Source organism: Strix uralensis, chromosome 3 (assembly GCF_047716275.1).
Source record: "Strix uralensis isolate ZFMK-TIS-50842 chromosome 3, bStrUra1, whole genome shotgun sequence".
Classification (NCBI taxonomy): Eukaryota; Metazoa; Chordata; class Aves; order Strigiformes; family Strigidae; genus Strix; species Strix uralensis.
In genome coordinates this window covers 105,467,689-105,480,437 of record NC_133974.1, presented here as the reverse complement: position 1 = coordinate 105,480,437, position 12,749 = coordinate 105,467,689, and the positions used below count along the sequence as shown (strand labels likewise).

General features: G+C 37.2%; 1 protein-coding gene across 13 annotated transcripts in view; it reads left to right on the top strand.

Annotated features, from left to right (window-relative positions):
- The window catches only part of ESRRG (estrogen related receptor gamma), a 408,134-nt gene that overhangs the window by 275,291 nt on the left and 120,094 nt on the right, over positions 1-12,749 (top strand). For all 13 annotated transcript variants that reach the window (XM_074863717.1, XM_074863718.1, XM_074863725.1 and 10 more), the window contains one exon: positions 2,179-2,594. In XM_074863717.1, the coding sequence (XP_074719818.1) occupies positions 2,179-2,594 (416 nt within the window). The remainder of the gene's footprint in view (positions 1-2,178; positions 2,595-12,749) is intronic.

Sequence of the window (12,749 nt, the reverse complement as noted above, 5' to 3'; positions counted from 1 at the left end):
AATAATGTAAAAAATAAGTTGGGAGAATGTGAAAGTTAATTGATATTTTTATCATAGCTGTATAAAATTCAGTGTCAAAGAAAGAGGAGAGAGAGACAGAGAGACACCATGTTTTAGTACCCTAATAACTTCTAACTCTAGTCTAAGATCATAATGTATGTGAGAGCGGTCCAGTAATTATAAGGTAATAAGTGGAGTGGTGGTGTAAGTGCTCTAAATTAAAAGGAATTCGCAGAGCTGCTGTAAGTCAGTGCCGACCCGCTTTCTTTCAAACGTTGACTTGAGAAAAGTGCTTAGCCCAGAGTGCAAGTAGAGAGACAAGAGAGAGCTATCTATTAATTACAGCACTCATTAACAGTGACGGCTACAAGGCAGCAGATGCAGAAGAAAAGGCACACGCTACTGCAGGCTGGCAAGGGGATTTCCCCCCCTCCAGTTCTTGAGGAAAGGACAACACAAGCAGGTGGTCCAATGTAATAAGATATTTTCACGGCTTTAACCTTCCCATTTCCTTGGTTTATTTGCTGACACCAGATAGCTTGCTCCTTCCACCTCCCCAAACAAGTACTGATTTTAAGTTTGGAGGGTAACATTTCTGCACATCAGTCTGGCTGTTTTCCAGATTCACATGTTGTTTGTTTTCAGTAGAATTTTACAGTAAAAATCACAACAATTGGAAGGTCCTAGATAAGATCCATGGGCACTGATTTTGGGGTAAATCTCATCCTAAGCAGGTATGTTTAATTGAAGGGTCAGGCTTTAATTTCAGTTACCCTTATTGGAAAGGAAGCAAGCTCTTTGGATTTATGTCTATTCTCCATTTGATTCTAGATCTTGAAGTAGAAATTTATTTTTTTATTATTATTTTTTTTTTAAACATGAAAAGGTGAAAAGTGAAGACAAGATCTCAAAAATCACTTCAGAAAGTTAAGTCAGTCAAATTGTCTGGACTTAGGCGCTTGCTTTGAAAACATGAATATATAGCTCCAGGTGGGTGGCCTTATGGGGTAGTTGCTTTTCTGCTGATAATGTTTCTAGAGAAATGCTCATAACTGTCATCTGTACTTTGGCAGCTTCTCAGAGTACTGTCAGGAATATGCTGGGTAGGCCATTTGCTACTGTGGTCTCATAATCACAGCTGTAGCAAATGAAGATAATATCTGATTCGGAGCTTTCTAATTATTATTTTTGTCCCTTGTTCTCCCTAAAATATGTTTAAAATTAATAAAAACTTGGGGATGGAATAGACAGAGATTTTTTTTTTCCCCTTAGAAAGCACTAATTTGTCAAATGAAATATCATTTCAGATGCTTAATTCTGAAAATGTGAGAATTGAGAAGTAAGGCAGAGTATCACCTTCTGAAAGACAAAACTTGTCTAAAATATCCTCTAATATATTTTTTTTAATCCAAGAATGGAACACGTAAAATGTCAGATCCTATAGAGCTGCAGATATATGGGATAGTGGCATAGTTATTACTGGTTAGTCTGAGGATAATGGCTAGAAAGTAATTGCAGCCAGAGCTGATGAATCATTTCACTTAGATTTTGTGAAAATGGAGTCCAACCTTAATTATTTGTTAGAGTTCCCAGTTGATATGCTACTCCATTACAAAATAGCTGTATCTATAATAAAGCAATATTAATACAGAAAAAAAAAGGACTGTGGGAGACTTGCTCTTCAGTTCTGGGATCAGATCAATAGATGACGGATATGTGTTTTAGTCAAGTGTCTTGACAAATACTAATTACAGAGCAGAACATTTATGTGATCAAACTTGGAAATATTTGTTCCTGATAATGATGGAGTTTACAGAAAGAAAGTAGCAATGGGGAAAGGAAGACATTTAATAGCCAAGTCATCTAATAGGATTTTTAAAATTTTTTGACTTGCTAGATGACAAGTTTGGAATTTAGAGTTGATGCTGAGGTTGACACGTAGCATAGAGGGCAGGTGGAGGGGACAACAAGCGGATTTGGTCACTTGAAAGTTTTTGTTTACTGCCTGTCTGGAGCTTTGACAAAGCTCTGTCATGCCCTTATGCTGATTACCTTCATGTAGAACAAGAGGTATTGACTAATGAATGAATGATGTGCAGTCCCTAACCCTTCCAGAGCAGCCTTAAAGAGCACTGTCTTTAATACACAGATTCTTCTTTCTCTCTCTCCCCACTACAGGCTTCTCTGCAGAATGTCAAGCAAAGATCGACACATTGATTCTAGCTGTTCGTCATACATCAAGACGGAACCGTCGAGCCCTGCCTCTCTGACGGACAGCATCAACCACCACAGCCCTGGTGGCTCCTCAGACGCCAGCGGGAGCTACAGTTCCACCATGAATGGACATCAGAACGGGCTGGACTCACCTCCCCTCTACCCTTCGGCCACAGGGCTTGGGGGCAACGGGCCTGTCAGGAAACGGTATGACGACTGCTCCAGTACCATCGCTGAAGATTCACAGACCAAGTGTGAATATATGCTGAACTCGATGCCCAAAAGACTGTGTTTGGTGTGTGGTGACATTGCGTCAGGGTACCACTATGGAGTGGCTTCCTGCGAGGCCTGCAAGGCTTTCTTCAAGAGGACAATTCAAGGTTGGTTATTCTTTAAATTTCTTTTCTTTCTTTTGCTCAAAGTGAAATAGTACAATCCTTGACTAAATCCTGTTAGGACTTCAGACTGTACCTTTTCATTCTTCAGTATTTGATCCTGCAGATGTTACTCATGAAAAAGCCCCTTTGGGCTTCTTTGGGAGTTCTGTTTGTCACGTTAAGCCCACTGCAATGTTTATTTTGATCATGAAAAATAATAAAACACTGGAGCCATCCGGTGCATGTTCAGATTTGTTTTCTGTATGAGTTTCTCATGGATTCCCATAAATGATTGTTGCAAAGAAAACTGATTATTTTTTGAAGGTTGTAATGGATGCCTTTTGAACATACCTTGTGGCTGGCACACAGAGATGGTGCTTGGGTTTTGCTCCTAGTTACACCACTACCATACTTTGATTGTTACAGAAACAGTTAATTTTTGTTAAAGCATCAGTGCATTTAAAATTGGAACAAAATGCAATGGTGTAGTGCTTTGTGCATATCGGTGTATTAATAACTGGTCTTTCACCCATGTGGTGTACAGTGGCCTTAAACAGGTTCAACAAATATCTGTAAAATCACATTCTAAGGAGAGTAAGTTGGCAGCTTTTGGTCTTTGCCCAGTACTTTGTACTAATCTGCTCTTGATACCTGTTACAAATACACCACATATTTTGGCATAAATTAGTATGAATGGGATAATTTGCATGACCACTTGTTCTAGCTTCAGAACCAATGGAGACAAAATAACCTTCTACTTTGATTTAGATATCATCCTTTCAAGTAAAATTGAAGGTGCTTTATTTAAAGAACACGAGGCCAAGCTTGGCCTGTACAGGAGTATAGTGTCACATTAAATTAAATTCAAACTTCAGAGACTAAAATTAGGTTGCTAAGTCCAAATTTAAGCTCCTCAATAAAACCTGCTTGATTTTCAGAGGTGTTGAGCACCTAGAATTCTCAGGAAAGACAATGCAATCTGGTGGTGTACTTTTCTTTTTAAAAATGAGTTACGATAAGGAGCAGAAAGTTAGTTTCAGTTTGTAATTTCACATAACCCAAAATTTGAAACATTTGGTCAAGATTTCTTAAATATAGTATCTCCATATTTAATGTAAAACTAATAAGGAAAAAAAAAATGTTATTTTAATTTATCCATTGCTGAGACAATGGCGATTTTATTCTTCTCTCATCCATTTTACTACTGAGGGATTTGGGCCTTCTACCATCAGGAAATACCCATTTTATATAGTCATATAGCCACTAAAAAGAAACTATAAACTTCAGTTGTTCTAATGAAGCCAAGTGTTACAATGTTTGCAACCAATAAACAAACATACCTGTGAAGGTTCCTAGTGGCCTTGGTTCATATGTAAAACGAGTGCATATGCAGAACCAGTAGGCTTATTTCAAGTCTTTGTTTTGGAAAAAGTAAAAAAAGAGGTAGGTGATTTCACTTGACCTTCAAGAACATTTGCAGAAAAGCTCAAAAAGTGTTTCCACTGCATCAGTTTGTATTTTGTGGTTGCTAAACTTCAAGCACCAACTTCAACTAGCAACTCCGTTTTTATAAATGGTATTTAATTGCTATGCAATAGCTGCCCTACAGAACTGAATCGATGCACAATTATTTTGGTTGTATTTTGACCATAAAAAATGCCACAGAAACGTTAACTGACTTCTGGCAGCAATAGGTAGCCTGCAATTTTACACCGCACCACAGACAGCAAGTTTCTGGGCATGGAAGCACAAGACAGGGACGTCATTCTCCAGATTAGCAACCTGGACTTGGCCATGCAGCTCAAGTTAGAACTGGCAGCTGTGCAAAAAGTCTCAGTATGGTTAGAGCACTAGCTGCATCAGCAGGTGACAGTGCTGTGTAGACAAAAAAAAAATGCAGTAAGGCAAAACCAAACATTGAATGGAAAAGCAATAATGAAGAAACTAAGAATAGGAAGTATGTTACCATCATAATGTCATGGCAGCCTCTTCAGTAATGGTGCTGACTAAACTGACACAACTACTATGAGTTTTCAGATACCGTCCAAAATAATGGAAGCTACTTACTTTGGTGAATCAAACCATGGACTGTGGTAGGTGACAAGAATTATATAAGAAAAATGTACTCTTCGTGTTTTAAATGAGCAAATTCTACCTTAAAGCTTGCATGAAGAATAATTCCCCTGAGGTTTTTTTTTTTTTGTTCTAAATGATAGAATTTAGTCTCAATGTTCCTAGAGGTCGTTCTTCCCTCTACCATTTAATTTCTGGATTCATATCACATTCTTTCTCTTCTTGTTTTTAAAATAAGTTGATTACTACATAACTGCAAAGAAGAAAACAGGAAAACAGAAAATACCCAAGAAATTTATAAATACAGCCAAGTAAACCAGATTACCTGAAGAGTCAAATATTGTAACTGTGCATATGTAAGGATAACATGTCTTGGCTCAAAGAATTGCTTATTTTAAATGATAATGATTTAATTGTGATCAGTACTTACTTATAGATTCAGTGAAAAAGAATGTTTGACTTCCCAAACCTTTCTTGTTTATCGTTCATCAGTTACTAAATTAGCTGAGACTTGTAGAACCTAAGTGCTACTCCTGTTGAAGTCGTGGACAAAAATGCTCTGACTTCGGTGAGAGCAAGGCTGAGCTGATAAAGTTAGATTATGAAGCACATCTTGTGTTCACGTCAGGACTGATGTCCTTTCCACTAAGTCAATGAGAGTCTTTCCATTCTTTCCATTTCGACGGAGTTGAAACCTCAGTAGGTGAAAGCCACAGGCAGCTGTTTGGAGAGCCAGCACAGTATCTGTATACCACCAGCATCTTATGTAAGAGAGAAATGAAGCGCATCACAGGATACCTTGTAGCCCCTTACATGAGGTGAATTTTGCCCTAATGTAGAGTATACACCTGTTTTTAAGGGTAGTGGAGATTATCATTCCCTTTCAGATGACAGCAATTTAGTCTAAAAAATGTCTGTTCCTGACTGATGTATTTCTCCTTCCTGCCTCTTGCAATCCCTGCTAGTTTTCTTAAAAGTAAAGAAGTTAAATGAACCCTGTCTTGAATTATAAGAAGCAGTAATTTTGTCTTTTATGAATGTATATTTTATCATAGCACAGAAATACATTTGGGGCTGTGGTAAAGAATGCATGGATTATGATAAAAGTAAAGAATATTAGAAAAAATTAGAAAGAAGAAATTGCCTGCCTAAAAAACCAAACCAAAACCCACCAAAAACCAGCTCAATATATAAAATCAGTGTCTTAGGTCATAGTAGAATCTAATGACGTTCTACCCCCTTTTGTGACATATAAGGGATGGGAGAACTGGATGTTCTCTCTGCTCAGCCTAGTACTCACTCAGCTGCAGCTCTTCATTTGCTTCTGGAATAATTTACATGGTGGCTGATTGCAAATGTCTTACAGAAACACACACACAGCCAAATCTCCCCAAAATTGGCTTAGTAACAGGGATAGTAGAAAATAGCAACATCTAAAAATAGTTACAGGTCCATTGATTTTTAGGGTCTCTCTACAGTTTTTGCTGTGCACTGTATTATCTTGAAAACTCCAAGCTTTCATTAAGAGAGAAAAAAGAATTTTCATTTGTCAGCTGGGTGCAAAGTCTTGTGTTCAGCACAGAGGTCTTGTACTTACTAGATATTTTGTAGTGAATATTTAGTGTAAATACATTTCTCATCATTTTTATTTGCTCAGTTATCATAAAGACTAGTAAGTACACATTTTGCATTAATAATACGTAATTACTCAGTGTCTGTAACTTAAACATTTCTGCAAGTGGATTGAAATGGTATTCTTGCTTTCAGTAGAAGGATGATAGGATTTACAGAGTCAAAGACAGTTTACTATTTTGTTTTATTTTAGCCTTCATCTCTAAAAAAATGGCCTGCATCTAGACAAATTTCTTCCTCCCTTCTTCTAAATCTTCAGGACGGTTATCTTTGGGCTCTTTAAACTTGCATGAAAAGGCAGTGTGAAAAGCCTAGGTTTTGATATGTTACCTTCTTGGTAAGGCTTGTTGCAAAAGTGTCAGGTGTCAGAGCTTACTTATTATTTCCTTGGACAGTGTTTGAATTTTCCCCACAAAAGCTAAAATATTTTGCATTCAATAGCCCTTGTAGTTCTTGGGCTTTGGTTTTTTTTTTTTTATATGTTTATTTTTACGGAAAAACTGTTGGATGAACAGTATTGTGACAGCAATCTTTTGTTTATATGCAGGGTGAGTAAACCAATAGGTAGTAAGACGACTTGCAGTCATACCCTCACTGTCTCATTTAAGAGCTTTGTCCCTGAGAGCTGTTGCTTGACCATGTCTCCTAAACAAATGAAAATTCCATTCAGGGAATACTGTTGTCTTCTTGGTCATTATGTGAACTAGATCAAGACTGCCATCTCATTTTATGCTGATCACCTAAGAGCCTTCAGCTCTACAGTTCTGCAGTAGTGTAGTTCCTATGGTCTTAAAAGCCTGCTGAAACTAGGAGCTAGATTAAACTGCTTTGTACTTGGTTCACCTTTCTGGTTACTCAAAGTTGGTTTTAATCCCTTCAGTGTTCAGGTTTTTCAGCCCTCTTTAGAGTGTTTATCCATTACTCAGCCAATTTGATCTGTAAATGTACAAACACCTTACAGTAAATATATTTTTTTTTTTAATTAGGTTAGAACTGATTAAAAGTTAGAATTAACTATGTAAATTCAGATAATAAGATGACATTTAAAATAGGCAACATAAAGTTTGATTCAAAGTTGCATTTGACCGAAGTGGCTTTCAGAGGTTAATTTGTATCTCAAAGCTGCCTCGTATAATGCTGCACATCATTTTTGTGGAGGAAATGAAAGCAAATTAAGATTTTAGGGCTTTTCAGCATATTTACTGGTAGTTAAGATTATAGTTTTTCATAGAAAGATAGGGTGGAGGCTTGCATCTTTGTGCAGTAGTCAGTGGACCTTGGCTCTGGTGCAAAGATGGCAGTCTTCCAGTGATCCTAACACTAAATGTCACCTGAATCCATCATTACCTGATTAAATCATTCACCTTCCTTATAGAAGTGAAAGTCTGTGCTTCAGCATTTCTTTCAAAGAACATTTTAAGGAAGCAATGATAGATATCTTCCCTTTTGCCCTGATTTCTCTGTGCCTATGGGCCAACCAAACTAGTGAGCAAATATTTTTAATTCCTTCCAACATGTCTTTTAATCCTGTCATAATGTCATTGTGTAACTATGGCAGCCAAACAAGATGAGACAATAAAATATAAACATGCTGAAATCTGAGAACCAGAGAGAAGTTTAAAATTATACAGATGGTTCTATCTTTTTTGCTATCTGTGCTTTCTTTTACAGACTTGTAAATTATATGCTGCATTTAAATTATTAGGGAACAAGAATGAGCATCCTGATTTGTGCGTGGCTATTTCAAACCTATCAGAAATAGAAAGAGATGTGGTTTACAAATAGTACTGGTACAGTGGTATGTAGCAATTCCATTTTAATTAGGTCTGGATCTCTATTTGGTATAAACATCTCTGAAAGCTTCTAGCCCTCTTATGAAGCTCTGTCTAGTTTGAAACTAGAGACGTGTAGTCTCAGCTAGCAAGTGATTTATTTTAATGTTTCTACAACTTTTTAAATGACTTTGTTTTTACTGCTGTGAAAGTTGTTTGGTTTGCAACTTCACAGACTTAAGATGTTCTGTTTTCTCAGAAACAAACGATGACAATTTTTCATGCTACCTTGGTAGGATGTGTCAAAAACAACTTAGATAAAATACCAGTAGGGACAAAATATAGATGGTTCTGTCTTTCTGACTTGGACAACTCTTCAGTGACTCCTAGGCAGCAGGGGATCAGTTCTATTTGTGTCTTCAAAGCATTGATTCTCTCTTAAGATGATGTAAATGTACTTCATTTCTGTTGAAGATGAAGAAATTGACTCCAGTGGGAATCAAAGGTAACTGGGCCCTTACAGGTGTCGTTCAACACTCCCCAGTATCAGCCTCATATTGAAAATTATGGTGGTTTTTATGATGCTGGAAACCCATCTACCTTAAGTTAGAGGCTGATGCAAAAATGTCATGCAGTCAGACGAGCCAGCATCACTTTCACATTTTTGTTTTAAATCTCTATTCATGTTGCTTTCTAGAAATAAAAAGTACATTTTAGAAGTTCTAAGTATATTATAGTTCAGTAACATAGTACACTGGCTTTTTTTGAGCAACTCAACAGAGTGATTTCATTGAAAATGTACTTTTAAGCTGGCTGTGTTCCTCTGTCAAATACCATTCTTACACTGTAGAGTTATTTAAAAACCAGCTGCTTTTCCTGAGTTTCTAAGACAGAGTGTCAGAAAAGGCAACACAAGCAATGGAGACATAAGCATAATCCTTCATACATGATCCTATCATCTTAAAAAAATATTTGAGACATTTAGGAACCAATTTTTTAAACGTTCTGTAACTTTGTATGTGCAGTGTTGTTTCTGAAGTCACCCAGGTGAAAAGTTGTGAATACAGTCAACTTTAGTCTTAATCAGCTCCAGATGACATGTAGCAGAATTCATAGATCTGTACTTCATAGAGCTATCTGCAGTATCAGGTGAATCCATCTAAGGATTTGTTAGCCAAAACTGGATTCAGTTAGGTTCAAATCCAACCTCATTCCAACCTGACCCCATTTCTGAAACCTTATTGATAAGAGTACTTTTACTTGTGACAATATCTACTCATACTTAAATTCAGTTGAGTTCTGACTGCAAAGTAGGGAACAGAGCAAGAACTGAAGCTTTAACATGAGAGAAAATATTTTTACTTTCCTCAGTTCAGCTTTGCTAAGACCTGTAAACATCAAATACATTTTTTAGTCCATCTGGGACTTTTTCTCTATCCTTCTTTTCCTAAGTTAGCCTGTTACTCTCTATTTCCGACAGCATCTACTTCTCAGTTTCTCAGGAACTATTCTTTTCTGTTGTTGTTGAATTACATATCAAGGTGTGACCTAACATACCATAATTCACTCTGTGTTGGCATAGATTGTCCTGTCTCTCTTTTCAAGATTTCTCTTTTATTAATTTCCAGAAGACCTGTGGCTGTAATCCTGGCTACCTTTAATTTTCCAGAGTTTTCATGCATGCCAGTTCACAGACAAGCAGGTGTATTCCGTTGGGTCTGTCACCCAGGAAAACAGAGCATGAAGGTGGTACCTGGGGTAAACTTTACTGCAGAAAGACTTAAATCCAATGATGCAGTAGCCTCTGTTAAGAATAATAACACTTGCTTTTTAAATACAAGTTTTTGGAAAAAGGTAGTAGATTATAGAAGCTCAAAGAGAAAGTTTGGGAGAAAAATGGGGCATTATTGAATATAAATAAAGAGATACTGAAATGCAATTTCATGAGCTAATTATAGCATAAAATTATTACACTGAAGGAATAATTAATTCCTCTCTTTTGGTTTAATGCTTTTTTTCTTTTTTTGGTCTTCTGGACCTACACTGCCACACAGTAAAAGTTTCATTACTGATATCTTCAGCATTCCTCCTGCTTTTGTAAGTGGCTCATGGCTACTCTTTCCAACCACATTTTCACCCTGTGTCTCAGTCTTCCTCATGTCTTTTATTTGTCCAAAGATTTTCTGAGCATGTTCCTATAGCTCATAGCAGTCCTTTACATCTTTAGTGTTACAATATCAAATGTCACAGTGTGAAAGGGGAAATAAAGCTTCCGCTAATAATCGCTGTCTGCAGCTTCTGTTCATGTTTGTATTTGTGGAAGGAAGACCCCTGTTTCAGCCTGTCCCACAGACTGGAGCCAGTTTCTAGAGTCAGCTTCACACTCTTGATACGTGTGAGGTTCTAAAGTTGTAACTGTTGATGCCAATAACTTCATTTGGGATAAGATGTCAAGGCATAAGGCCCACTGCTTTCAGTGGCCTCTTCTTTGTCATGGTTCTCACTTCTCCTCTTCTGTTACCTTGAGTGTCGCTGTCAATTCTGTGCTAGAAATGGCCAAAATGGTCTCAAGAATTTTGGCTAAGTCCAGTCAATTGCCTGGCTTGTAAAGCCATCAAGTCCCTGTACCATCAAAACTGCACTATGACTCCACATCTCATTCAGGTAACCTCCAAGCCTCATCTGTGAGATGAAAAAAATGGTATCTTGGCCCACTTTTCCTTGAGCTGTGTATAAAGATCTGACAGTCTGAAGCATCTAAAACCAGAGAGCTGATTATGTACCCTAAGTTTTAGCCTTCTATCTCAAGATCAAATGGCATCACATTTTTAGTGGGTCAGTTGCTCTTGATAGGCACACTGTGTTAGAAGTATTTTCTCAATTTCTGGCTGAGATAATAAAATTTAACAAATAAGTAGAAAAAAGGAACTGTTTTTAAATAAACATTCCTCAGTGCATGAGGGGAGAAAAGGGACTCTGGCTGGCATAAATCCCCTTGTGTTATTATAGCACAAGGCAATGTGTTTGGGGAGTGAAGATTTGACATATATTTTTATTTTCAAACGTCATACTAATTTACATTACTCAGCCCTTTAACTGCCAAACTGTAAAAGTCCATTACGCTACTGAAAGGAATATACAAATTATCCCCTGGCACTTCAGGCAGGAGTTTTACATATAAGCTGTTATTCTATCAGCCAGCTAGCTGCACGATTCTATTAAGGAGTAAGTGAGAAAATTATATTGCCTGCAAACTAATTGTACAAAAGACTCTGAAATAAGTAATCAGAGCCCAGTCCTTTCTGAAAACCAGCCAGGAGATATTATAAATTGCTCGATCATTCTTGTCAGCCTAGTTTAAAGACTCAGAGCTGCCATGTTGATTTTGTTCACTGTGTAACACAGCTACCTCTCCAACTGTTGACAGGAGTGGGTAAACCCAACTTATATTCTCACTAGCTGCTCAGTTTCAGCCTCTAGCATCGTGCAGTAGACAAGTAAATGGTAGAGCTTCCTTCTGAGTCTTCCTCGTTGAAATAAAATGCAGATCTGAGCACCCTGAATGGATGCAGTGTACCTGTGAAATTGTACAGATTCCCAAACACTTCTTAAAATCGTTTCTGTTTCTTTATCTCCAGTGTATAGAAGTAAGAAATTATGAGAGCTCTAATGACCTGCAATGTGCAGTAAATTTAGTTTTTTACTAAAAATATATCCACTAATACTTTGAGTGCTAGGTGAAATACATTCTGAGTGTGATATATATCCAGGTACATATGCATTGCAATGAAGTTTGTTTTTTTTTTAGGAAAGCTCCCTGACAGAAATGAAGTCTATCCGTGGAGATATTTGATGAAATACTGCATTCATATGTGAAGTGGTGACAAAAATGTTAGTTTCCTTGAACTCTTACTGTGGTCTAGCCATATTCTAAAATGTTGAAACACTTTAGGGGAACCAGCTATAGCCATTGATAAGTTGTGGATCTTTTCTGCACCAGTAAATCCAGTTACTGTAACTCTACTGAGTTCACTGGAGGAGCTCTTTCCAACATCTTCCAAGTTTATTTTCTAACATCAAAAATTAAGAATGAACATCTGCTGGAAAATATTTCTTTAAAGTAAAGCAGCCTAAATTGATAGGAGAAGATTCCCTCTCTAAGGTAAAGTACTAGAATCTAAGTGACTAGACTAATAGCTCATTTTAGAGTTCTTTAAGTGGAAAGAATTTGCAGGAAAAATATGTTGCATGATGTGCTGTACACTACAGACCCTTACCATGTTTCACAGTATTTTGTGCAAAACTGAAATGTCAGGGTATGGATTAGAAGAGTCTATTTAGGGAAATAAGCAATTTTTCTGGTTTTGAATGCTACTTTTTGGTGTGGACATCTGTACCTTTGTCATCTGTGCCTTTGCACGAGGGCTCTGGCTATAGTGGGAGTGCTCCACTTGCCTCAGTACAGAGCTTTGCTGCTTGAAGTTCTGTGTTGTAGTCTCAATCTTATTTTTGATCAAGATCGTTTCTGACCTTGTGCAAAGATATCTTTGATCTCTTGCACAAAGCATTTCTGATGCCCTGTTTCTTTTTTTTGCATAGGGATTGTAATACATTTATTACTATAATATGATTAAGTTAATTAGGTACAGTTTGTGAAAGGCTTTGAAGATGTCCCTGTGTA